We start from the raw sequence: 27,543 nt of genomic DNA, 5'->3' as shown, positions 1-27,543 counted from the left end.
TAACTTCATATTTACAAGGTGGAACTGAACCATCTGTTTTATTGCTTATTTTAGCATGATTTATACAGAAAAAATAACATACGCACATGTAGCTATGTACAAATACCCCTCATTGTCCATGAATGAAGACATCCCATGCAGCATGAAGGAAGGACAGTTTTTCAACATGGGGAAACATGGGCAAAGTAGTTGCAATAATTGGTTAAACTAGAAATAACTGCCTCAAATTATTGAGTCTATTGTCATAGTTCACATATAATATATTTCTGAAACAGGTCTATTTATTTCATTTCAAGGATTAGAATAAAGGCGAAAAAAGGTTTGAAATCTACAAACTTCAGATCCTGGTATGGCCAAGGGATGCAACTCTGCCAATAGTCTGCAGGATAATTCTTTTGGAAGACTACTGTCAGAACAAACACTGGCATTCCTCAGTCAATGTGGCCAAGCAAATAATTCTACCAGGCCAGTACTCAGTATTCAGTACCCAGTATTCAGTACCCGGTATTCAGTATTCAGTACCCAGTATTCAGTACTCAGTACCCAGTATTCAGTACTCGGTGGAAAGCAGTGGATGATGGGAATCTGGAAAACAGGACATTTTACTGATTGATGTTATCTTTAGGGCTGGGGAAAAGGATCGATAATCGATCGAATATTAACGATTATCGATATGAAATTGTTGTCACCGATAATAACTTACATAAGCTATTATGAAGAAATAAAGTTTAGACTTACCGAAACAGACTGGTTATTGTCAATAATGTCAATCGTCAAAGACGAAAACTGTTTTTGTTAAATCTCAAATGTCCACAAAATAATCTATGCATAATGTCACCTCTCACCAGTGGTGTGAAACATGTTGATTTCTTTAGGAACACATTACTTGCATATTTGCTTAAACATAATTCTCCAATACTTATCGATAATTGATCGATATTTAGTAAGCAATTATCGATCTCTATAATCTATATCAATAGCCAGCCCTCGTTATCTTGTGCTACAGAATATAAGGCATCCATCTTGTGTGTACTTGGCTTGTGTGTCATACTCCCTGGTTGCTGTGTGTGATGTAGACTAGGTTACACATGTCATGATAACCAGCTTCCATGATGGATTTGTTTTGTTTGTTGTTTAACGCCGCAATCAGCAATATTCCAGCTATATGTCGGCGGTCTGTAAATAATCGAGTCTGGACCAGACAATCCAGTGATTGCTTCAATGATTGAATGATGATTAATATAAATATAACGGTGACTATTAATATCAAAATATTCAAAAAATATGAATATACAAGAAATATATACAGAAGGTAAGTTACTCATGGCACTGACTAAATTGCACACACTGGTACATACAAAGTGAATGAGTGAGTGAGTGAGTGAGTTGGGTTCAACACCACTTTGTGTTACATGCAAAGTAAAAGACCAGTTTTTTCCCTTGTTGAACTCATTAGCTAAACACTTCTGGAAAAGAAAAAAAGAATTTTTTTTTTAATTCTTTTGTTCAAAGTATATTTGTAAAACCTGTTGTCAAGCAATACTGGAAGAATGTAAATCACCTTAAAATTGAATTCCAAAAAGAAATTTGAAATGATATTTTGATGATTTTTGTGATTGACTTTTTTTGGCGTGGCCTCAGAAATCTGTACAAGACGAAAATGAAATTGGTCTTGAGTAAGAGTAAGTATCATTACACCAAACGCTATCACCCCGCTGTGAGAGAACATGTCAGTGTCACACATAGGGTGCTGACATACCTGAAATGAATTTAAGAAATGCTGTATTGGTATCAAGCAAACAATTAATCATTGCTGATTTCAGGATGTTGTCAGGAAAAGGAGCACTCCATCCCCAACCCTCTCTTGCTCTCTCTTTCCCCTCAATCTCTCTCTATTTCTCTCTCACTCACAAACACACATACAAAACCCTTCTGACATAACATCACTTTGGTTCATTGATGAGAACAATATGACATCTCGTATTGTTCACCGCATCACAAACTCATAACATCACATCATCTGAAAAATAGTCTTTAGCAAGTTTCCCTGTAGTGAGTAACTCGAACCTCGGAATTCTGAATGATTTGTCTATTGAGCATGCTGGGAGTCCCTCCTCGTCCAACACAGAGGGTTGACACCATTCACTCACTCAGGGCAGACAATCCAGACTTACATGGCTGGCTGGTTCTCTAATCAAAATACAGCTATGACATCAATCTATTGTTTCAACCGTTGATAATCTGTAACCAATTAACAGTTTTCTGACCTACTTTCTGCAATGCAAATTTAAGGATCATGCATTAATTTTACGCACTTGCATTATGAATCTAATGGCTACAATGATCAAATCACACAAACTGCACAAACACTATGAATATACATGCTGGTTCAAATGCAGCACAGATATCAAAGCACGAAGTTACAGATTCTCATGTATTACGATTGTACTGCATGGAATTTCCATGCAGCATGTTTGTGCTGCATATATATCGTTTATTTATTGATTTATTTTACTTTTCAGGCTGTATTTTCAATCTGATGACTCAGTATTTGGTTGTATTTTGCTGTATTTTAAGTCAGATAATGCATTTAAAACTGGACATTTGAAACAAATAGTTATACTTGCACAATATTTGTGATTAATATTCAGTTACTTTTGTGTTATCAACCTATTCTACGTCCGCCTGATCCAGCAGCGGCTTTGAGTCTTTGATATGCATTTAGAAGTTTGGTAGAACATGAATACATGACACTTTTTTATGGATAGCAACTTCTTTTATTCTTTGTACGACATTTCAGAGCTACTTCTTGCTCCTTCATCAGCTGAATTCACCTGATGACTACTGTCTCAAAAAAGGTGAATTCATCTGATAAAGGAGCAAGAAGTAGTTCTGAAATGTCGTACAAAGAATAAAAAAAGTTGCTATCCATAAAAAAGTGTTATGTATTCAACAGCTGCTTGTTACATCCGCGGAGACAGTTGAGAACTACGTTCATCCTATGAACATCCCACAGACCCAGGAGTGTGGGATCAGTTGATGGTGTTCTTGCCAAGGAGGGGGTCCCTCTCACTGTACACCGGGGCCACCTCCTCATCAGCATCCACATCCTCCTCCTCCTGCAGACGTCGGGCCAGGGACAACTTCTGCTTGCGGCTCAGGTTCAGCATCCCACCCTGGAGAGAGGGAATCGGTCAGGGGGGGATGGTTGTAGGGGGGGATGGTTGTAGGGGGATCGACCTTTCAGTCTTCTGGGATCTGTTTTGTTTGTTATACACTACATACTTCCTGCCACTGCGTTAAGACATACAATTTGTTTCTGAATGTAACTGAAATGTTGTTCTGGTTTCCACATCACATTAAGTTTCAGGACATCCACAATTTATAGTTTGGAGTAAAACTTGGAAAACCCCTTTTTACTGGACTTTCTAGAACATATACATATATAATTTTGTAAAGAAATTCAAAGTGCTTAGTTCCTAATATACTGATTAGACACAGGCTGATTAAGGTGGTGAAAAGCATCATCAAACTTGAAAATTTAACAATAAATTGTATATTAACAATACTTATCCTATCTCACACTATGCATTTCATCCTTCTTCTTCGATCCTGGTGTGAAAATGATCCCAAAACAAGTTTCCACCTTCAAAAATCACCTAACCGAAACACATCCCAGCAGTCACCATGGTTACCACCACCACCACCACCACCAATGGCTTGTTTACTGCAAGATTCCTGCGCTGCCTGAACACATGAATTTCCCAGCTTACTCCTTCTCTTTCATAGAGCTTACAGGCTGGTGTAACTGTGATGTGGGGATGGTTGGGTGGGCGTTAAGCGTGTGAGATAGGATTAAGTATTATAAATATACAATTTATTGTATTAAAACTGGACATTCCCTATACAAAATAAATAAACAATTATTGTAAAAAATTCAATTTTTAAAAATGATCCTATCTCACACTGTGCATATATCCCACGGCTTCCCCTCAACAGTAAAGTGTTTCAAGCCTCAAGCCCTCACTCATACGTCTGATGGACGTAAGGCGTAACAGCTTGGCATCCCTTATACGCTTTGCTATAGCTATCAACTTCAAATGCAGTGATTGAGTACGCTAGAACGTGAAGAGAAAATAAAAAGATAAACAACTCGAGAGAGAGTGAATCATCCCTTCAAGACTGCCTCCCACACACACTCTAAGATGTAAGGCGGAACAGCTTGGTATATCTTTTTCCATTTCATTAAAACTATCCACGATTGCATTGTTAAAAGGAGAAGAGGAATGAACGACAATACCCATACGAGTAATACCCTTCTGAGACTAACATTTCCTGTAGACAGAGGTTAGCAGGTAGAAGGTTGGGACACCGTCAAAACGACTGCACCTTATGGCCACTTTCGATGTTAAAGACATACATCTTTACAGACGAATATTCTTTTCCTTCTTTGAGAATTCAAGTCTGGGAACCTGATTTGTAAGAAACAACAAACAAAGTCGAATGGACTTCAGTATCTATTTCTGTATGTACACTATACGACACGGGGTCCCACCAGATGCTGGTATCAAACCATCTTTGCTGACAGGCTGCTGTCAGTTGTTGAGCCAGAACAAGTGGTACGTCTGAGACCGGGATGTTCCTCAGGGAGTCTGAGGCAAACACTGTGTCTGACTTCTAGAAACAACCTTTCACTATCGACGATAACGTTCAGTTGCTATGTAGTGCAGTTCTGCAATCTTCGATGCCATGGTTGTGACGAATACTTAGTTCATAGCGCCAAGTAAATAGCGAGTGTAGATCCCTTCAGCTTCCAAGAAGTTTGTAAGTGCTTAAGGTATTCAGCTGCTGTGGTCGGGGAGTGAATGTCTTGAGACTTGCACTTACCTTCGAAAGCCTTCCACTCATGATCATAAAGAACCTTCGTGGAGGTATGATGCGCATCGGATATGGTTTAAGCCATTCGTGACCAACTCGTGTTATTTTGGGACAAGCCGAATAGCGACTTGTGTCCCTCTCATGGACATTTATGCGACCGGGTTCCGTCTAAGCGCAAACGGGCATACCTAAAACAATTGTCTATTCGTTGCATAATGGTTCACATATATTTCCCCATATATTATATATATTTCAGATGCAATTTAAAGCACATCGGGACGTACAGAATTATACAGTATGATTGAACACATTTAACTGTGTCTTGGGTATAATTTTAGATGCAAGATCAAAAAATATTTCTGAGGGATTCTTTGACGAAGTACTTGAAATCATACGCCCATTCTGATTAGTTTGTCGTATTTTCGCACATAACATTCATCGATAGGGGGACGAGTCTTCTTGCAGGTTACGGAAAGGGGCGAGTGGTGACGAATGGCTTTAAGCCACTTTATGAGAATATCCCTTAAAGATCAAAGATTTCTAGGGATGCATCAGACACAGATGGATAGTGTCCGGAGGTGGATGTAGCTGGCCCGAGTGGGGCTGTTCATAGGGGTAGACGATGGTGTCCTTGATCTGTGACATTTACGACGATGGTGTCTTTGATCTGTGACATTTACGACGATGGTGTCTTTGATCTGTGACATTTACGACGATGGTGTCTTTGATCTGTGACATTTACGACGATGGTGTCTTTGATCTGTGACATTAACGACGATGGTGTCTTTGATCTGTGACATTTACGACGATGGTGTCTTTGATCTGTGACATTTACGACGATGGTGTCTTTGTTCTGTGACTTTTACGACGATGGTGTCTTTGATCTGTGACATTTACGACGATGGTGTCTTTGATCTGTGACATTTACGACGATGGTGTCTTTGTTCTGTGACTTTTACGACGATGGTGTCTTTGATCTGTAACATTTACGACGATGGTGTCTTTGATCTGTGACATTTACGACGATGGTGTCTTTGATCTGTGACATTTACGACGATGGTGTCTTTGATCTGTGACATTTACGACGATGGTGTCTTTGTTCTGTGACTTTTACGACGATGGTGTCTTTGATCTGTGACATTTACGACGATGGTGTCTTTGATCTGTGACATTTACGACGATGGTGTCTTTGTTCTGTGACATTTACGAAGATGGTGTCTTTGATCTGTGACATTTACGACGATGGTGTCTTTGATCTGTGACATTTACGACGATGGTGTCTTTGATCTGTGACATTTACGACGATGGTGTCTTTGATCTGTGACATTTACGACGATGGTGTCTTTGATCTGTGACATTTACGACGATGGTGAACCAACTTCTTGGTGGCCAGAAGGGTGGGACAAAAAGTGGGCAAAGTTGTTTGGTGTCCATCAACTTGTGCAACACTTGAGATAGAAGGCCTGGCGGCGGGTATGTGTAAGTGTTGAGTGCTTCCCATGAGATCCCACACCTGAGGGTTTGGTGTGGGGGGAGATGAATCTCGGTAGCTGAGCATTGAATCGGGTCACAAAGAGATCAAATTCTGGGGTGTGGAAGATCTTGCAAATCCAGTGAAAAAACTCTGAATGTAGCTGCCACTCTGTCAGGGATGGTTGATCGGGCCGGGAAAGAGCCTCTGCTATTACATTCATGATCCCCGGAATGTGCCCCTCTCGAACCTGGATGTGAAGCGAGGCGACCAGTTGGACTGGATTGTTGTTCGTAGAAGTGATGCGGACTTTGTTGATCCCATTTTCTGGATGTACCATACCACTGATGCACTGAGGCTTGTAGAACTTCAGCCCTAAGCTCCAGGTTGTTGATGTGTAGATTTCTTTAGTCTGCAGACCAGCGCCTTGCTGTCTGTTGATCCAAGAGTTGCGCTCCCCAACCAGGTGTCGACGAAAAGATGATGGTGTCAGTAGAAATAACTGCAAGAAGACTTACTGGCAAACATTTAAACTTGAGATGTTTCTCCAAAGTATGCGGGTCTGCATGCGCCTGTATGTAGTTTTCAATGCAAAACTATCCCTTGTCTATGAACAAACTGCATGAACGGTTTTGTGATGAAGTTTGCCGCGGTCCTTCGGAACAAAGGATACTGGAGAGTAAAACCCTGGGGTTAGGATTGGGACCTAAATTCTCCATCGCATGCCTGGCTAATAACATAAATATATTGTGTCTTTCAGGGTCGGCACTTGACTGGCAGCATAGTCCCTTCATAGCAGAGACTTTGTTACTGGAAGCAGCGTTGTGAAGTGACGTTTGTAGCCCTCAGTCAGGAGCCTTGTGACGTAGGGGTCTCCCAGAATCCCCCAGCTGGCTGCAGAAACCCAAGCCTTCCACCTACATGTATATTGTATAGTGGTACGATCGGGGCAGAAGTTCCCAGTGGTACCCAACTGTCACTGGGTCACTTAGAGGAGTCAGCTCGTACATTGTATAGTGGTACGATCGGGGCAGAAGTTCCCAGTGGTACCCAACTGTCACTGGGTCACTTAGAGGAGTCAGCTCCTTTAGCCGACTCTCCTGTGACCTTTCCCTGGGTGAAGGTAACCGATCTGGTGCCGGTGGACTTGGAACCTCTAGAGCCTTGACCATGGCATCCTGTTCCACGAAGGATCTTAGAAATCAGTAGCAACAAGTCCTTTTTTTGCACTGCGCGATGATCTTTATTCGGCGTAGTGGCAATCGTCTTGCTAGCTGTGACCACGAATGATCAGGGTTTGGGAGATGACTTTGTAGGAAAACCATCAATGAGCATGATGAGGAAGGAATCTGATGCCACGTCATCCTCCAAAACAAATGTAGGTGTAGTCAACGACTTGTTCCTTTTCAGAAGATTGGGCATCCGATTCAGCTGCTTTTAGTTTGGTTCGTTTGTGTTTCTTAGAGCAGCTGAAGGTCCGTGTTCATCTTAGACCGTCTCTCCGTGTCCCTCTTCGTACATTTACGACTGTGGAGTAAGAGGTCTGCCTCAGAGAGGAGCTTGCACTGGTGACATTGTTCTGAGGTCTTGCAACGGTCATGACAATCACAACATATGGAGTGTTGGTCTTGAGCTGAAAACGTTCGATTGCACTCGTAGGACATGTCTTGTTATCCATAATCACCTCTCTGGTCAGATGTGTAGAGAGAAAAAATAATCAAAATATAATATAATTCTCTTCAAATAAAAAGTCTACACACCAAGGTAACAAGAAAGAGAACAAGTAAGCTGGAAACATGCAGTGGTGATGGTGGTAACCATGGTGATGGCTGGGATATGTTTGGGTGAAGCGTTTGTTGAAGCTGGAAACTTGTTTCGGGATCGTTTCCACACCAGGATCGAAGAAAAAGCATGAAATGCATGGTGTGTGATAGCTTAAGGGTCCTAGCAAAATAAGCTTCAATTATGGTGTGCCAAGACGACACAGAATAAGGGCTTACCTTCCTCTTATCGATGACGTTCAGGAAGAAGGTGGTGGTGACACAGGCAAGGACGTTGGCCAGCAGGAAGATCATCACATACTTCCAGCGCAGCAAGATGGTCGCTGTGGATGTGCTGCAACACACATGGAATACACCTGACCGTCACTGGGAATACAAGGAATACACCTGACAGTCACTGGGAATACAAGGAATACACCTGACAGTCACTGGGAATACAAGGAATACACCTGACAGTCACTGGGAATACAAGGAATACACCTGACAGTCACTGGGAATACAAGGAATACACCTGACAGTCACTGGGAATACAAGGAATACACCTGACAGTCACTGGGAATACAAGGAATACACCTGACAGTCACTGGGAATACAAGGAATACACCTGACAGTCACTGGTAAATAAAAAAAATAAACCTGACAGTCACTGGGAATACAAGGAATACACCTGACAGTCATTGGGAATACAAGGAATACACCTGACAGTCATTGGGAATACAAGGAATACACCTGACAGTCACTGGGAATACAAGGAATACACCTGACAGTCACTGGGAATACAAGGAATGACAGTCACTGGGAATACAAGGAATACACCTGACGGTCACTGGGAATACAAGGAATACACCTGACAGTCACTGGGAATACAAGGAATACACCTGACAGTCACTGGGAATACAAGGAATACACCTGACAGTCACTGGTAAATAAAAAAAATAAACCTGACAGTCACAGGGAATATAAGGAATACACCTGACAGTCACTGGGAATACAAGGAATACACCTGACAGTCACTGGGAATACAAGGAATACACCTGACAGTCACTGGGAATACAAGGAATACACCTGACAGTCACTGGTAAATAAAAAAAATAAACCTGACAGTCACTGGGAATACAAGGAATACACCTGACAGTCACTGGGAATACAAGGAATACACCTGACAGTCACTGGGAATACAAGGAATACACCTGACAGTCACTGGGAATACAAGGAATACACCTGACAGTCACTGGGAATACAAGGAATACACCTGACAGTCACTGGTAAATAAAAAAAATAAACCTGACAGTCACAGGGAATATAAGGAATACACCTGACAGTCACTGGGAATACAAGGAATACACCTGACAGTCACTGGGAATACAAGGAATACACCTGACAGTCACTGAGAATACAAGGAATACACCTGACAGTCACTGGTAAATAAAAAAAATAAACCTGACAGTCACTGGGAATACAAGGAATACACCTGACAGTCACTGGGAATACAAGGAATACACCTGACGGTCACTGGGAATACAAGGAATACACATGACAGTCACTGGGAATACAAGGAATACACCTGACAGTCACTGGGAATACAAGGAATACACCTGACAGTCACTGGGAATACAAGGAATACACCTGACAGTCACTGGTAAATAAAAAAAATAAACCTGACAGTCACTGGGAATACAAGGAATACACCTGACAGTCACTGGGAATACAAGGAATACACCTGACGGTCACTGGGAATACAAGGAATACACCTGACAGTCACTGGGAATACAAGGAATACACCTGACAGTCACTGGGAATACAAGGAATACACCTGACAGTCACTGGTAAATAAAAAAAATAAACCTGACAGTCACTGGGAATACAAGGAATACACCTGACAGTCACTGGGAATACAAGGAATACACCTGACAGTCACTGGTAAATAAAAAAAATAAACCTGACAGTCACTGGGAATACAAGGAATACACCTGACAGTCACTGGGAATACAAGGAATACACCTGACAGTCACTGGTAAATAAAAAAAATAAACCTGACAGTCACTGGGAATACAAGGAATACACCTGACAGTCACTGGGAATACAAGGAATACACCTGACAGTCACTGGGAATACAAGGAATACACCTGACAGTCACTGGGAATACAAGGAATACACCTGACAGTCACTGGTAAATAAAAAAAATAAACCTGACAGTCACTGGGAATACAAGGAATACACCGGACAGTCACTGGGAATACAAGGAATACACCTGACGGTCACTGGGAATACAAGGAATACACCTGACAGTCACTGGGAATACAAGGAATACACCTGACAGTCACTGGGAATACAAGGAATACACCTGACAGTCACTGGTAAATAAAAAAAATAAACCTGACAGTCACTGGGAATACAAGGAATACACCTGACAGTCACTGGGAATACAAGGAATACACCTGACAGTCACTGGTAAATAAAAAAAATAAACCTGACAGTCACTGGGAATACAAGGAATACACCTGACAGTCACTGGGAATACAAGGAATACACCTGACAGTCACTGGTAAATAAAAAAAATAAACCTGACAGTCACTGGGAATACAAGGAATACACCTGACAGTCACTGGGAATACAAGGAATACACCTGACAGTCACTGGGAATACAAGGAATACACCTGACAGTCACTGGTAAATAAAAAAAATAAACATGACAGTCACTGGGAATACAAGGAATACACTTGACAGTCACTGGGAATACAAGGAATACACCTGACAGTCATTGGGAATACAAGGAATACACCTGACAGTCACTGGTAAATAAAAAAACATAAACCTGACATTCATTGGGAATACAAGGAATACACCTGACAGTCACTGGGAATACAAGGAATACACCTGACAGTCACTGGGAATACAAGGAATACACCTGACAGTCACTGGGAATACAAGGAATACACCTGACAGTCACTGGGAATACAAGGAATACACCGGACAGTCACTGGGAATACAAGGAATACACCTGACAGTCACTGGGAATACACCTGACAGTCACTGGTAAATAAAAAAAATAAACCTGACAGTCACTGGGAATACAAGGAATACACCTGACAGTCACTGGGAATACAAGGAATACACCTGACAGTCACTGGGAATACAAGGAATACACCTGACAGTCACTGGGAATACAAGGAATGATACAGTCACGAGGAATATGATTGACAGTCACGAGGAATATGATTAACAGTCACTAGGAATATGATTGACAGTCATGAGGAATACCAGGACTGACATAATTTTGTGAATGGCCACGAATGGCCAAACCTTCCTGTCACAATGCCCAAACTGTATCATAGAATTGAGTTTAATGTTGCTGTTTTTGTTTGTTGCTTAACAGCGCACTCAGCAATATTCCAGCTATTATGACGGCGGTCTGTAAATAATCGGGTCTGGACAAGACAATCCAATGATTGACATCATGAGCATCGATCCACGCAATTGGGATACGATGACATGCATCAACCAAGTCAGCTGGTCTGACCACTCGATCCCGCTAGTCGCCTTTTACGACAAGCATAGTCGCCTTTTACTGCAAGCATGGGTTGCTGAAGACCTATTCTACCCCGGATCTTAACGGGTCTAATGTTGCTGTGAAGAGTATTGTTCAATGATATGACAGAAGTCAGCTATTGGTGGATTAAAAGCGTCATGTGTCACAGATGTGCAGGGTAACCCATGAGCAAAAATCATATTGGACCATCAACAATCTAATACCCAATGGCTAAAAGGTGCAATTGGGACTGAATATCTAGGCTGGCCTTCACAAATCCTTGAAGGGTTTCAAACTTAGCAGCCACTCTGGTCCCACGATTGACCTTGGTTGTTTCATATCACCTTCCCTGTGACAGTCATGTCAATAGGTTCAAATAAGGTGGGCACCAAACAGGCAGGTGCCACAGTATCAAGAACCTTGGACGGAATGTCAGGATAAAAACTATGCTTCATACAAACTCATAAATATCATAATATGTCTGTCCGAAGATCCAGATTAGACTTTGGTCAGCAACCTATACTTGTCATAAGAGGTGACTAACGGAATCGGGTGGTCAGGTTCACTGACAGATGCTTGTCATAAGAGGTGACTAACGTTAACTGGGGGGTCAGGTTCACTGACAGATGCATGTCATCGTATCCCGATTGCGTAGATTGATGCTCATGATGTTGACTAAAAGATGTTGGTATAAATGGCTGGAAGAAGACTTATTTGCAAACATTCGAACTTGAGATGTTTCACCAAAGTATGTGGGTCTGCATGAGCCTGTATGTAGTTTTCAATGCAAAACTATCCCTTGTCAATGAACAAAGTGCATGACCGGTTTTGTGATGAAGTTTGCCGCGGTCCTTCGGAACAAAGGATACTGGAGAGTAAAACCCTGGGGTTAGGATTGGGACCTAAATTCTCCATCGCACGCCCTGCTAATAACATACCTATTGTGTCTTTCATTGCCAGCACATGACTGGCAGCAGTCCCTTCGTACTGCAGACAACGTAATTGGAAGCAGCCTTGTGAAGGAACGTTTGTAGTCCTGATAAGAATTTTTGTCAACACCCTATGCATGTCATAAGAGGTGACTAACAAGATCGGGTGGTCAGGCTCGCTGACAGATGCATGTCATCGTTTCCCAGTTGCTTAGATGGATGCTCATGATGTACTAGATTGTTTGGTCCAGGCTTAATTATTAACAGATGACAATATTGCTGAGTGCGGCATAAAACAACAAATAAACAACACAAATACATTCTCTGCACTCACACTGACAAAGGGAGATAACCCTGGTACAGTTTTCAGGACGTTTTAACTGTTATTTGTATTTACTTACTGTTTTTCTGTCCCAAGAATTGAGCCTACAACGAGATTGGAAACGCCGATACCAATCATCTGAATAGATGTAGTGAGGCCCATTGCTGTGCCAACCGTTGCCTGGGTTACCACAAGTGGAATTGATGGCCACAGACTAGCCTGAAAAGTGACAAAATTATCACTTACTGCATTCAAGGTTGTAGAATCTACAGTACAGGGACTGGCCGAGCTGTTGAGTCAGGGGGACGTGATCACGCCATCATCATGTAGTCACACATACAATTATCTAGGCACTCATAATAGTATTCATCTCATTACTGTTGTTCTAGAAGGAAATATTGGAAATTTCTAATAAAGTGGATATTTATAAAACTCCCATCCAACCATCCCCTCATCACAGTTACACCAGCCTGTACACTCAAAGATAGAGAGTAAGCTGGGGACGTCACGTGATCAGGCTGCACAGGTCTCACATGTTGCAAAAGCCATTGATGGTGATGGTAACCATGGTTACGGCTGAATGTGTTTGGGTGTGGTGTTTTTTTTAAGCTGCAAACTTATTTTAAGAGTGTTTCCACACAAGGATCGGAGAAGAAAGATGAAACGTATAGCATGAGATAGGATAAATTTTACAAATTTGCAAGCTGTTTACAAACACTTGATCGTAGATTTTTACTTTTTACATTGAAGAACTTCAGAAACAGACATTTCTGCACATGTGACACAGACGGTTTTCTGTTGGGGATCATTCACATCTCACATTGTGTCCAGTAAACTGTGTTCCTGGACGAACATACTTACAGCCGCTACAGAGTAGGTCACCCCGAAACACAAGGTCGCCACCAGGGGATACACTGAGCTGAAGGCCAGCAGCGCGAACACGGGGATGGAGAACACCGCACACAACATGGCCAGGTAGCCACGCTTCCCAAACACATCCTGAAATACAGTATATATAGTGCCCATGTTACATATATTTGGTGCCATAATGTGTGACAGTTAGATTATTTCATGACCATCAATATTTCAATGTCTGCATGAACAGAGTCAATTGTGACAAGAAAGTGACGTCACCCCTAACCTGATGACGCCATGATATTCGTACAGGCCAGCTAACAAACTTGTAGGCTATAAGACAGTGACTGGCCTATCAGAAAGCGAGATTGTTAAACATGTACTATGTTTAACTACATGTATGTTACAGTAGCAGGCTCAGCCACAATCTGTATTTGTGTAGTCTAGGAAGTGAGGGAGGAAACAGCCTGCTCTAGACTGTAGGTGTGTGAGTGGGTGTTCTCAGTGTTCCGGGCCTTCATGGCTGCCAGTACATAACCAAGTGGCTGACAAATGATCAGTAAGATCACATATGGTAGCCACCCAATACTCATACATCAGCTCTTACCAAGGGGTTCTGCAGGCTTCAAAATCCACCCTAGTCTGCTAGCACGAGACTACTAAATTGTGCTGCGGGCAATCCAATGATGGCAGACCTCACTGACTAGTAACACTTGTGTCAAATTCCCAAGTGTTGCGTACTGGTTTGGTCGTCCCAAGTATCCAAATTAAGCATAAAATTGCCGCGATGTCTTGAAGCCCGGATAACTCAAACTTTTTGACACAAGGCTCAACTGTAGTAACTAAATTATGTGGTGAGATACATGGCGATGACCTGAGCCCTGTGGTGGGGAGGAGATGACCTGAGCCCTGTGGTGGGGAGGAGACACACCTGAGCCCTGTGGTGGGGGGTGACACACTTGAGGCCTGTGGTGGGGAGGAGACACACCTGAGCCCTGTGGTGGGGAGGAGACACACCTGAGCCCTGTGGTGGGGAGGAGACACACCTGAGCCCTGTGGTGGGGAGGAGACACACCTGAGCTCTGTGGTGGGGAGGAGACACACCTGAGCCCTGAGATGGGGAGGAGACACACCTGAGCCCTGTGGTGGGGAGGAGACACACCTGAGCCCTGTGGTTGGGAGGAGACACACCTGAGCTCTGTGGTGGGGAGGAGACACACCTGAGCCCTGTGGTGGGGAGGAGACACACCTGAGCCCTGTGGTGGGGGGTGACATACCTGAGCCCTGTGGTGGGGGGTGACACACTTGAGGCCTGTGGTGGGGAGGAGACACACCTGAGCCCTGTGATGGGGAGGAGACACACCTGAGCCCTGTGGTGGGGAGGAGACACATCTGAGCCCTGTGGTGGGGAGGAGATGACCTGAGCCCTGTGGTGGGGAGGAGACACACCTGAACCCTGTGGTGGGGAGGAGATGACCTGAGCCCTGTGGTGGGGAGGAGATACGCCTGAGCCCTGTGGTGGGGAGGAGACACACCTGAGCCCTGTGGTGGGGAGGAGACACACCTGAGCCCTGTGGTGGGGAGGAGATACGCCGGAGCCCTGTGGTGGGGAGGAGATGACCTGAGCCCTGTGGTGGGGAGGAGACACACCTGAGCCCTGTGGTGGGGAGGAGACACACCTGAGCCCTGTGGTGGGGAGGAGATACGCCTGAGCCCTGTGGTGGGGAGGAGACACACCTGAGCCCTGTGGTGGGGAGGAGACACACCTGAACCCTGTGGTGGGGAGGAGATGACCTGAGCCCTGTGGTGGGGAGGAGACACATCTGAGCCCTGTGGTGGGGAGGAGACACACCTGAGCCCTGTGGTGGGGAGGAGACACACCTGAGCCCTGTGGTGGGGGGTGACACACTTGAGGCCTGTGGTGGGGAGGAGACACACCTGAGGCCTGTGGTGGGGAGGAGACACACCTGAGCCCTGTGGTGGGGGGTGACACACTTGAGGCCTGTGGTGGGGGGTGACACACCTGAGCCCTATGGTGGGGAGGAGACACACTTGAGGCCTGTGGTGGGGAGGAGACACACTTGAGGCCTGTGGTGGGGAGGAGACACACCTGAGCCCTGTGGTGGGGGGTGACACACTTGAGCCCTGTGGTGGGGAGGAGACACACCTGAGCCCTGTGTAGGGCAGAGACACACCTGAGCCCTGTGGTGGGGAGGAGACACACTTGAGGCCTGTGGTGGGGAGGAGACATACCTGAGCCCTGTGGTGGGGAGGAGACACATCTGAGCCCTGTGGTGGGGAGGAGACACACCTGAGCCCTGTGGTGGGGAGGAGACACACCTGAGCCCTGTGGTGGGGAGGAGACACATCTGAGCCCTGTGGTGGGGAAGAGACACATCTGAGCCCTGAGATGGGGAGGAGACACACCTGAGCCCTGTGGTGGGGAGGAGACACACCTGAGCCCTGTGTAGGGCAGAGATACACCTGAGCCCTGAGATGGGGATACATGGAGATGACTTACGATGATGCCACCCAGGAATGGAGACAACAACATGGACACGTCGTAGATTGAGCCTGCGATGTACGACGAGGTTTTCTGGTTCAAATTATACTGTGTGCCATACTTGTCGTAGATAAATTTACTGAAACAAATAACATACTAATGACATATCTGAAAATAACCCACAAACTAAGGATGCCATAGTCTTTATTCCCTTTTGAGTTTGATTCCTTTTTATCACATCAATGGAAGCAATGTCTATCAAAGACTTCAAAGGACGCAATGTAGAGAACACTGCTACTACCAATGTTCATAGCAAAGGATACTTATATTCATTTAAAGCAAGACACTTCTATAGAACACTGTACAGGTAATAAGCTCGTCCACAGCAAGACACTTCTATAGAACACTGAACAGGTAATAAGCTCGTCCACAGCAAGACACTTCTATAGAACACTGTAGAGGTAATAAGCTCGTCTACAGCAAGACACTTCTATAGAACACTGTACAGGTAATAAGCTCGTCCACAGCAAGACACTTCTATAGAACACTGTACAGGTAATAAGCTCGTCAACTCACCTGGCATCAGCCACAAATGGAAAGACTCCGTTGTAGAAGAACATGATAGCCAGCGCCACCAGCCAGTAAGACAGTGAGAAGTACCGGATATCGGTGAACCTCTGAAACAACAATACAGTGAGAGTCAGACATCATCCCGAGGCAAGGGAGTTAACTGACTATAAACGTCCAGTTTCCACGCTTGCTGAACTAAGCTGGAATTTCCAGGCTTGATTGTAGCGCAACCAGTGGCTATTACTAGTTTTGTCCCTGCTATGTCCCTCCTATTGACCAATCAGATTCCACCTCTTATATCACCTGTATTTGCTTCTAACAAAATGGCGGCATCCAGTCAAGATGATCTGAACTATAATCAGAGATCAATATTGTAATAAAACTGGCCTTACCTCGCGAAGGGCATCAAATCACTTGAGCACCTTGATTACACGATTTGCAAAACATCTCTCGACGCTCAGTTGGCGGCACACATGCTTTGCAAATCCTGCAGTCGAATGAAATCTGCACATTGAAATCCATGTTGTTTATGAACCGGATCTCAATTTCGTTACGCTAGTTTGACTGAACTATGCATTGACTCGTTAGTCCCAGGAATCCCAGCCTAGTTTGGCAAGCGCGGAAACTGGACTTTTTCAGTCAGTTAACTCCCTTGCCTCAGGAAGATGGTGTCAGAAGAAATGTGTGGGTATTACACAATAGTCCAAGAACAATCGAGGCTGAGTGGGTGAGTGGGGTGAACTCAGTTACTGTACGTGTGTCACCATACTGTACGAGGAATCCCATAGACTTTACTACAAATCCATGAAAGCTGGTATGGTGCTGGCAAATAAAGGGTCCTGATTTGGATTCAAACCCATGATTAGAGAGTCCTGACACAACTAAGGGACACAACTCTTCACATCAAATTCCCGTATGTTATGGACATTACTGCACACAGCTACTGTCAACACATGACCTATTGTGTGTTCCCCTCTTATAGTACATTGTGTGTAGTTAGCTATGTAGTGTATTGTGTGTTCACCTCTTTTTGTACATTGTGTGTAGTTAGCTATGTAGTGTATTGTGTGTTCACCTCTTGTAGTACATTGTGTGTAGTTAGCTATGTAGTGTATTGTGTGTTCCCCTCTTATAGTACATTGTGTGTAGTTACCTATGTAGTATATTGTGTGTTCACCTCTTGTAATACATTGTGTGTAGTTATGTAGTGTATTGTGTGTTCACCTCTTGTAATACATTGTGTGTAGTTAGCTATGTAGTGTATTGTGTGTTCACCTCTTATAGTACATTGTGTGTAGTTAGCTATGTAGTGTATTGTGTGTTCACCTCTTGTAATACATTGTGTGTAGTTAGCTATGTAGTGTATTGTGTGTTCACCTCTTATAGTACATTGTGTGTAGTTAGCTATGTAGTGTATTGTGTGTTCACCTCTTGTAATACATTGTGTGTAGTTAGCTATGTAGTGTATTGTGTGTTCACCTCTTGTAGTACATTGTGTGTAGTTAGCTATGTAGTGTATTGTGTGTTCACCTCTTGTAATACATTGTGTGTAGTTAGCTATGTAATGTATTGTGTGTTCACCTCTTATAGTACATTGTGTGTAGTTAGCTATGAAGTGTGTTGTGTGTTCCCCTCTTGTAATACATTGTGTGTAGTTAGCTATGTAGTGTATTGTGTGTTCACCTCTTGTAGTACATTGTGTGTAGTTAGTTATGTAGTGTATTGTGTGTTCACCTCTTGTAATACATTGTGTGTAGTTAGCTATGTAGTGTATTGTGTGTTCACCTCTTGTAGTACATTGTGTGTAGTTAGTTATGTATTGTATTGTGTGTTCACCTCTTGTAATACATTGTGTGTAGTTAGCTATGTAGTGTATTGTGTGTTCACCTCTTGTAATACATTGTGTGTAGTTAGCTATGTAGTGTATTGTGTGTATTTACCCTATGTTGTACATCGTTTATATTAACCAGTCCTTGTTCTACATTACCCTAATGATAACCAAATCGATACTCTCAACAACGACAAATAGCTTCAGGTTGATCAACTTACCAGTTTCTTGGATTCGGTTTTCATGCTGGCATCGTCTCCGAGTTGCTTGACGCCATACATGTCCAGGAAGCTGACAATAATGGCCGACACAAAGCCCAGGCCACACAACATGGCACCTTGGGAGGGAAAAAAATATGATGGTCAACACGACAGGCTCCTTTCAAGTAAAAAGCATTTCAAATATTTTTTCAAATGTTTTCCAGTAATCTTTGTGCTTCATTAGACTAATAAAAATAATAATCTTGGTTCTCAGGCACCGCCCCCATCATCACAAAGTTAACAGCATCTTTCATTTTTATTTCCATTAAAAAACAACTAAAAATCCTTAAATATTCCAAGTCCAACAGTAGTCAAATACTGTATTCCAGTATTTTACTCATCAAGGAATACATTTAGGTAGGGAGGCCCTTTCCCAGGTTGATTGTACACAACTTTTTATTTGGTTACACAAATGTTTATTTAGGTAGTTACATACTAGTTTGAACAACCTAAAAAAGAAAAGACACCGCCCGCCCTCACTATGTTGTCAAAAACCATTGCCTGAGAACCAATTCTGTTATTCTATTAAGCCTTAGGTACTGAAATTATTTCCACATGAAATAACACAACCCTTTGCTCCAAATAAACCTGTCAATCTTTCAAAGAACAGGCACATATTTACAACATGAACACATCTTGTGAAAACCTGTCCTTAATACCATCATACCTGAAGTAATGACGACAAAAAGTCAGATGTATAAGTTAGATCTAGTTCATCAACTTGTGTTTTAAACCCTATAAGACGAGATCAAGGACTCCTAACCCCCCCAGAGAGTCCATGAGAGTCCATACGTCTGAGAGAATGACTGCGTCAAGAAGAAGTTCAGTACACTTCCAAGACGCGAGAAGGCCAATGTGAATCCAAACGCCATGGCTAACTCCTTGTTCTTGAACCAGAAGGCCGTGATCTTGTTCTGTACGACTGAAACACAGAATCACCTGTTCTACATTGTTTCCATCGCCTGTGCTACTTGATGAATATCAGAACCATGTGGAGGTGAGCATTTTTTTCCTGAAAATATCAAATCCTGCACATAAGTCAGTTCAAATTTTGTTCAGTATTATTTCAGAGAGAAGTCCGTGGAGAATACAGTTCAGAATTTTTCGTATTGAGAACAGGCAAGTAGCTGTCATTTTCAAACATAAAGGCTGAAGTTCAATTGTCAGATCATATTCAGCTGGCCATAATTACCTGACTATATAGAGTAAGTCAGCACTATCGCCATTTTCAGTTTAAGTCAAAATCGTTGCTATGTAAACTAGAAAAATAATTTTTTCAAAAATCCCAAACTATCAAAATGCACCAGTTCACTCACTATCTATGTGCCAAGTTTGGTTAAGATAACTCTCATGGTTTTTTTAGTTCTGCTCTGAAAACGAAACGTGATGGACGGGTGACTAATACTGCCATATGCCACAATACCATCTCATTACTGTGATACTAGCAGCTTCTAAACAATGCTAAATGAATTTGGAGACAAATATGTATGTAAATAACTTCAACAAATAGTTAATATTTGGTCAAATGTTTGAAAGGTACTGTGAAATGATATCCAAACTGCATGATCCAGTGAACAGTGAACTCAGATACCGAGTGGAGTGAAACCTACTTGTGAGAGAACCGTTTCCTGATCCGAAGAGCAGACGTCCCAACAACATAACAGGCAACATGGCAGACGTTCCTTTCAGCATGGCACCGACAGCGAACGTGCACGACCCGACCACACACAGGAAGGAGAAGAGAAACACACCCACTAGGAGAGGAAACAACGTTTACACAAAGGTCGGACATGTTTCGGGAGACCGGTGTTGCAATGGTGGATGGTATCTTGGCGTTATCATCGTGTTTTTCACTTTTCAGAACGTAAATCCAACCCATGAAGATCCGGGGTGGAATAGGTCTTCAGCAACCCATGCTTGCTGTCAAAGGCGACTGTGCTTGTCGTAAGAGGCAATTAACGGGATCGGGTGGTCAGGCTAGCTGACTTGGTTGATGCATGTCATTGTATCCCAATTTCGTGGATCGATGCTCATGATATCAATCACTGGATTGTCTGGTCCATACTCAATTGTTTACAGACCGCGTCATATAGCTGGAATATTGCTGAGTGGGGCATGAAACAACGAACAAACAAACAAGAAACAAATGAATGTAAATCCAGGGTTCACACAGATCTTTGGTCTCTAAATTCAAGCACTTTTTAAGTAAAAACATTTGTCTTCAAGGAATCCTTTTTTGTTTAACAACACCCGAATCCTGAACATATAACTCTACCAATAACTGTAAGTTACCTGGTGACGACTGCTTTGTCTGTGAGACTTCAGTGTCACTTCCCCCATCCTACCTACATCAGGTTCCTTCCTGCAGCTGTAGCACCATGTCTTGTTTCTGTCTTTGGTTACATGCACACATTGGTACTTTGAAACCCAAGTGTGATTAAAAACACACTTCCTCATGATTTAAACACAATTTGAAGCAAACGTTGTGCCCAGCTTCTGTCACGGGTTTCCTACCCAGAGTTCCGTGCTTAGTCATCACTTTTCATCGGACATGGTTAAATTCAAGCACTTTTTAAATCTGTGTGAACCCTGAAACCAAGGTTAAAGAGTGGTTTGCTGAACTGCCTGGTGAATGTCTCCAGTCTAGGTCTAGATGTAGTAGGTTTGTTTGTTATTGTGTAATGCTGCTCTCGGTAATATTCTAGCTATATGATGGCAGTCTGTAAACAAGTGAGTCTGGACTCTGGACAAGAGACCACAGTGATTGATATCATGAGCATCAATCACCGCCATTTGCGTATGATGACATACATCAACCAAGTCAGGGAGTCTGACCACCCGATTAGTCACCTCTTATGATGTGTTGCTGAAGACAAATTCTAACTGTGATGGTGCCATGTGCGAGATGGAGACATTGTGTAATTTGAGTGTTCGTTAAGCCACAGATATGTACACATAAGTAAATTATCTTAAGCGAACAAACATAGCTGGGTTTGAACTTTCAAATGACTTGGCCTGAGTTTAATTCTTTGATCGTCAACATACAGAAAGATGAAAACATGTATGTGAAGTGGGAACGAAACTTGACAGTTCCTAATAGCGGCCTGTGACAGTCATAGCACTAACATTGCTATGAGAAACAGGTGCTGGGGCTTCTTGCTACCATGGTTACTGCTCTTACCTCTGTTTCCCAGTTTGTCAATAAGGAATCCAGCACCAATCACAACTACAGCATTCCTAAAACAGGAAACATGGATATTACCAATAAAACCGTTTTTATTGGTAATTTAATTATTTAAAAAATATTCCTAAGAAGAGCATTTTAGCTACTACAATAGGAACACATGATTTATCCTTTCCAAGACAAAAAAAATAATTGATCCTGATTGATCAGAAGTTTCAAATTACAATAACATTCCTCAAAGAACACCAATTGGACAGAGACATTTACATGTATGAACTACAGCTTTCTTACTTTCAGTGTAGAACAAAAGAATTTCCCAAATTGATTTCTCCTAATAAACTACATAGACTGGCATGGAGACTGAATTGAACAATCAGTTGAAACCTGTAACAAATGCAAACCTGGTACTATGAGTGTCATATAGGATACAAGAATCATAATCTTTTCCAATTTTTAATTTTGCTATCAACTCAGTAGAAACCACAATATTCTGTGTGCCTTACGTCCATGCGTAGATAGCGTAGAGCAGGTTGTAGTCATCCTGTGACATGCCCAGACAGTCGGTACAGTTGTTGCACGTGATGTTGCTGGAGTCAGCATCAAATGTACTCCCTCCTGTGGAGTTGGTACAGTTGTTGGACTGAAAATTGTTCCATTAATAGGCATGACATGGGATTCAAGTTTCAATCTGGACAGAGTTATAGTGTGAGTGAGTTTGATTTTACGCTGCTTTTAGCAATATTCCAGCAATATCACGGTGGGGGACACCAGAAATGGGCTTCACACATTGTACCCATGTCGAGAATCGAACCTGGGTCTTCGGTGTGACGAGCGAACGCTTTAACCACTAGGCTACCCGACCGCCCCTGGACAGAGTTATAAGTGCAAGAGGTGTGACACTGTTTTTAGCAATATTCTTAACGTTTCTCAGCAGGGGACACCAAGACAGGGCTTGTTGTATCTGTAGCAGGGCATGGTGTCATCCCACAGTTGACATCATCACTTATCAGCTTGCTGAAGGTGTTAACCCCTGGTCAAGTGGACTAGGTCTCCAACCTTGGATCAGAAGGATACATGGTTTGAATTCCATGACAGGGCTATATGGCCGCTACTTCTCCAAGCAGTGATGAGCCACACTATATGGCCGCTGCTTCTCCAAGCAGTGATGAGCCACACTATATGGCCGCTACTTCTCCAAGCAGTGATGAGCCACACTATATGGCCGCTACTTCTCCAAGCAGTGATGAGCCACACTATATGGCCGCTACTTCTCCAAGCAGTGATGAGCCCAATATATGGCAGCTACTTCTCCAAGCAGTGATGAGCCACACTATATGGCCGCTACTTCTCCAAGCAGTGATGAGCCACACTATATGGCCGCTACTTCTCCAAGCAGTGATGAGCCACACTATATGGCCGCTACTTCTCCAAGCAGTGATGAGCCACACTATATGGCCGCTACTTCTCCAAGCAGTGATGAGCCACACTATATGGCCGCTACTTCTCCAAGCAGTGATGAGCCCAATATATGGCCGCTACTTCTCCAAGCAGTGATGAGCCACACTATATGGCCGCTACTTCTCCAAGCAGTGATGAGCCACACTATATGGCCGCTACTTCTCCAAGCAGTGATGAGCCACACTATATGGCCGCTACTTCTCCAAGCAGTGATGAGCCACACTATATGGCCACTACTTCTCCAAGCAGTGATGAGCCACACTATATGGCCGCTACTTCTCCAAGCAGTGATGAGCCACACTATATGGCCGCTACTTCTCCAAGCAGTGATGAGCCACACTATATGGCCGCTACTTCTCCAAGCAGTGATGAGCCCAATATATGGCCACTACTTCTCCAAGCAGTGATGAGCCCAATATATGGCCACTACTTCTCCAAGCAGTGATGAGCCCAATATATGGCCGCTACTTCTCCAAGCAGTGATGAGCCACACATCAACCATGAGGCTCTTGCCCCTTCTTCCAGTTTAAACAGCATTAAAATGTTTAACATGCACAAACATTCCATTCAGTATTATTATTTTCGCTTTCCTCTGTTAATGTTATGTTTGAACAACAATTTGGTTTTCATCTATGAGACAAGTTTTGGACTGTTGAATGTTAACTTTGAAGTTTCTGAACCCAAACATAATTTAGCACTAAAGGTAAAACCTATCATTTCCATATGTTTCATTTACCTGTGTGAATTCATCTTGGAGCACACTGGGCATATCAAAACAGAAGTACGAGCCAAATGTCAACATGCAGTTGAAGAACAGGACCACAAAGCGGTAGCCACCTAGTACAAAGGAAAAAAGATAGTACTGTAACAATACTTAAGAGAAATATCTTAAAATAATTTTAAGCAAACTGTACATTTTGGTTAAAACACGCTTCCTCAGTTTGGGTTGAAAATATAAAACACTAGCTCAAGGTTTTACATTTTCGACCAAAACTGAGGAGGTGTGTTTTTTTATCCAACTTATGAACAGTCCAAATGCAAGAAATACCAGATAAAATAAGAAACCATTAACATACCTTATAGTGAAACAATACAGTGTATCGCGGTATAAAAGGAATTCAATCAAAGCGTGTGAGAGAAGAAACCTGTGCAGCATGGACCCCCGGAGTCATGACATGTAAAAGTGAACAAATTCTCATCATCTGCCCTGGTAGCTCAGTGGGAAAACAGTGGGAATCCATGATTCAAAACTAAGTGCCCCTAAATGAGACTCAATTACACTCATAATGAAGTTTTGAACATAGAATTCCATATACACTAGTGAGGGTCTAGTTCTGACTTGACTTCTGTGGTTTTTGAAAATGTATAAAACACTACAGTTCATCTCTGTTTGTTGAGTTCTCTCTGGATTTAGCAGCTTTATGCCACAAGAATGTCTTCCTATCATCATGAACATGTTTCAAATAAAAACATCATTGGGGATGCCCTTTGGTGTGACTTTATTACAGACAAGAGTAAAATGTCTCATTTGTTTTCTCAGAAGAATCCATGACCTTACATTCTAAGGTTTGGGTATTATTTCCACTATATAATATTTTAGGAATGACATAGAGACCCATCGGTGTCTTGTTTCAGATTATATAGGACTAGTATCAGCTGACTATTGCGGTTAATGAGTGTTTCACCAGTCCCATGACATGCTCGGCATGTAAGGATATTCACATTGTGCATGTACATGTTCCCTCATTTACTACAGCTACAGGTAACAATTCAACAGCTTCCACACAATATATCATATACACTGATGGAACATATTTATTTGGAGTACTTCGGTCCTGTTGAATAACATTCACATATCATGTGGGCGTGTTGTGTCATGTACAAAGTTGGTGCTATCTCCACACGACATCTTACATAGCCTTGCATTCAAAGCGCTAAAAATTGAGGCTAACTTCTTGGTAAGTGTTTATCACGTGTGACTGTCAAGTAAAAACTCACAATCGGTCGCCTTGAGTCCCGCCATAGCGCTTGTTTGAGTTTATGTCAAATTGCTCGTGACCTTTGAACTGATACTTCCGCATCACATGAACAAATAGGATTAGCTTCTTACAGCGACGTTTAGAATTCGCAAGTAGCACACGCCGCACTGAAGCTCCTTCCAAAATGTGACAAGAATGATTCAACGTCATGTATGCTTTGCATACTATGGATGACTGTGCGTGTGCCACATATGGATGAATATTTCCATGCTACGTTAACAATCAATAATATTTATACAAAACATAACTACAATTAGGAACATGCAATCTAACATAAGTCGATCTCTTCAGAAAATACTCCTTTAGTTGAGACATTATTTAACTTCTAACTTAATAAAATGAAGATCGCTTCAGTTTTGGGGTAATATACTAGTCGCCATTTGAATATTATCCTATACTTGAACAGTCGCTGTTTTAATATTATCCTACACTGGAACAGTCACCATTTGAATATTATCATATACTGGAAGAGTCACCACGATTACTTCTCCCTTGTTGTAATCCATGTTTTCTGGTATAACCCTACACTTGTGTATTTGTCGTCATTCACTTGATGCTCAGTTAATGAATTTATTACAGGTACAATTAGTGGTAGCACCACTTAGATTACCTGACAAAGGTTCCCATTTGGCATTTATTGTGTCTGGGGTAATTATTCAATCTAAATCCAGGTTTGAAGTGAGGTGAAATGTGTATTATGTAGTATGCACGTGGCAGCCCAGCAAGAGGGGAATGATCACTTGAGTTATTTTTTTTGTAAATCAACGGATCGTTCCTAGTCATGAAAGGATTAACAGTATATACGTTGATTGATTAATCACTGTTATCTTGCACAGTGGATATGTCAAAAGTGAGTGTTTACATGTCTAGGTTTATTAAAACAAAGGGAATACACTCATATCATGGCGTGAGGTGCCGATGTAAAAACTACATACTTTGTTCAAAGGGTTAACTGATAATACGTTGATGGATTGCTCATTGTTATCTATCACTCAATGGATTTTTTAGGAACCGTGGACGTTATGAAAATAGTTGTCACGTGGGCTTTCTCAGCCGACCCTTGAGACTTGACACCTATGTGAAACACCTGAAACAATCTAAGTGATCAGTTGAGAAACGAACACGGGTTATAATATCCTGAAACGATATATACCTTTTAAAATATTTGATTGCTACAGAGACACTCGACATCGAATAAGTTTCTTTGTACAGCTGCAGACGAGTGGGATATTGTTCCTTTGTGTGGATATTCACGGATACATTCCTCGAACAAGGAAGCTGCCTAAAATTGATACACATAAATTTGGTAGGTTGTAATTATGGTATTTGCATTTTGTTTTCCTTCATTTGCTATAGCATAGAACCAATTCGTTCTTGTTCCTCTACGTCTTGGTTGGGAAATTCTTCAATGTGCGATGGACGTTGTTTTCACAAGTCTTTTCCTTTGTAAGCGTGTATATATAAACTTCAGGATCCTGCATTTAGGCATGCAGGCCCCCCTGCTGAATGGGTATAAAAATCGACATCAACGGCTGTTCATACAGTCCTTATAACGACAGTAGAGGCAGTGACAGAATGCCAAGACTGAATGCAGCTCAACGGAACAACGCCATTGGGAGATTACAAGCTGCAGCAACTCAGCAAGAAGTGGCCAGGCACTTTGGCGTATCCAGACAGACAATCTCCGCACTGTGGACCCGATACAACAACACCAACAGAGTTGACGACAGACCAATGTCAGGAAGACCAAAGGTGACAACCCAAGCACAAGATCGATACATCCGGCTGCGACACCTCCCAGACCGCACTTCCACAGCCCTGGGGTACGCAGAATAACAGATCAAACGGTACGCAAGAGATTGACGGAGGCTGGACTTTTTGCACGAAGACCTGTTCGACGTCATGTATTGACCCCACGTCATCTGGCGGACCGTCT

At 42.6% G+C, this 27,543-nt stretch overlaps 1 protein-coding gene across 1 annotated transcript; it reads right to left on the bottom strand.

The window, feature by feature from the left end:
* LOC124119642 (major facilitator superfamily domain-containing protein 1-like) lies at positions 1 to 25,672 on the bottom strand. The gene is made up of 13 exons (XM_046482235.2): positions 25,567 to 25,672; positions 24,305 to 24,405; positions 22,614 to 22,750; positions 22,108 to 22,163; positions 20,537 to 20,680; positions 19,690 to 19,848; positions 18,888 to 19,003; positions 16,845 to 16,945; positions 16,287 to 16,407; positions 13,772 to 13,909; positions 12,990 to 13,129; positions 8,350 to 8,464; positions 1 to 3,176 (listed from the first exon to the last, which is right to left on the bottom strand). The coding sequence occupies exons 1-13, from the start codon at positions 25,589 to 25,591 to the stop codon at positions 3,033 to 3,035; spliced, it is 1,497 nt and encodes a 498-aa protein (XP_046338191.1). The 5' UTR covers positions 25,592 to 25,672; the 3' UTR covers positions 1 to 3,032.
* Between the last annotated feature and the right edge of the window lie 1,871 nt (positions 25,673 to 27,543).

This window comes from Haliotis rufescens, unplaced genomic scaffold (assembly GCF_023055435.1).
Source record: "Haliotis rufescens isolate VD_foot unplaced genomic scaffold, xgHalRufe1.0.p SCAF_2, whole genome shotgun sequence".
Taxonomy (NCBI): domain Eukaryota; kingdom Metazoa; phylum Mollusca; class Gastropoda; order Lepetellida; family Haliotidae; genus Haliotis; species Haliotis rufescens.
This window is presented reverse-complemented; position numbering and strand designations above follow the sequence as displayed.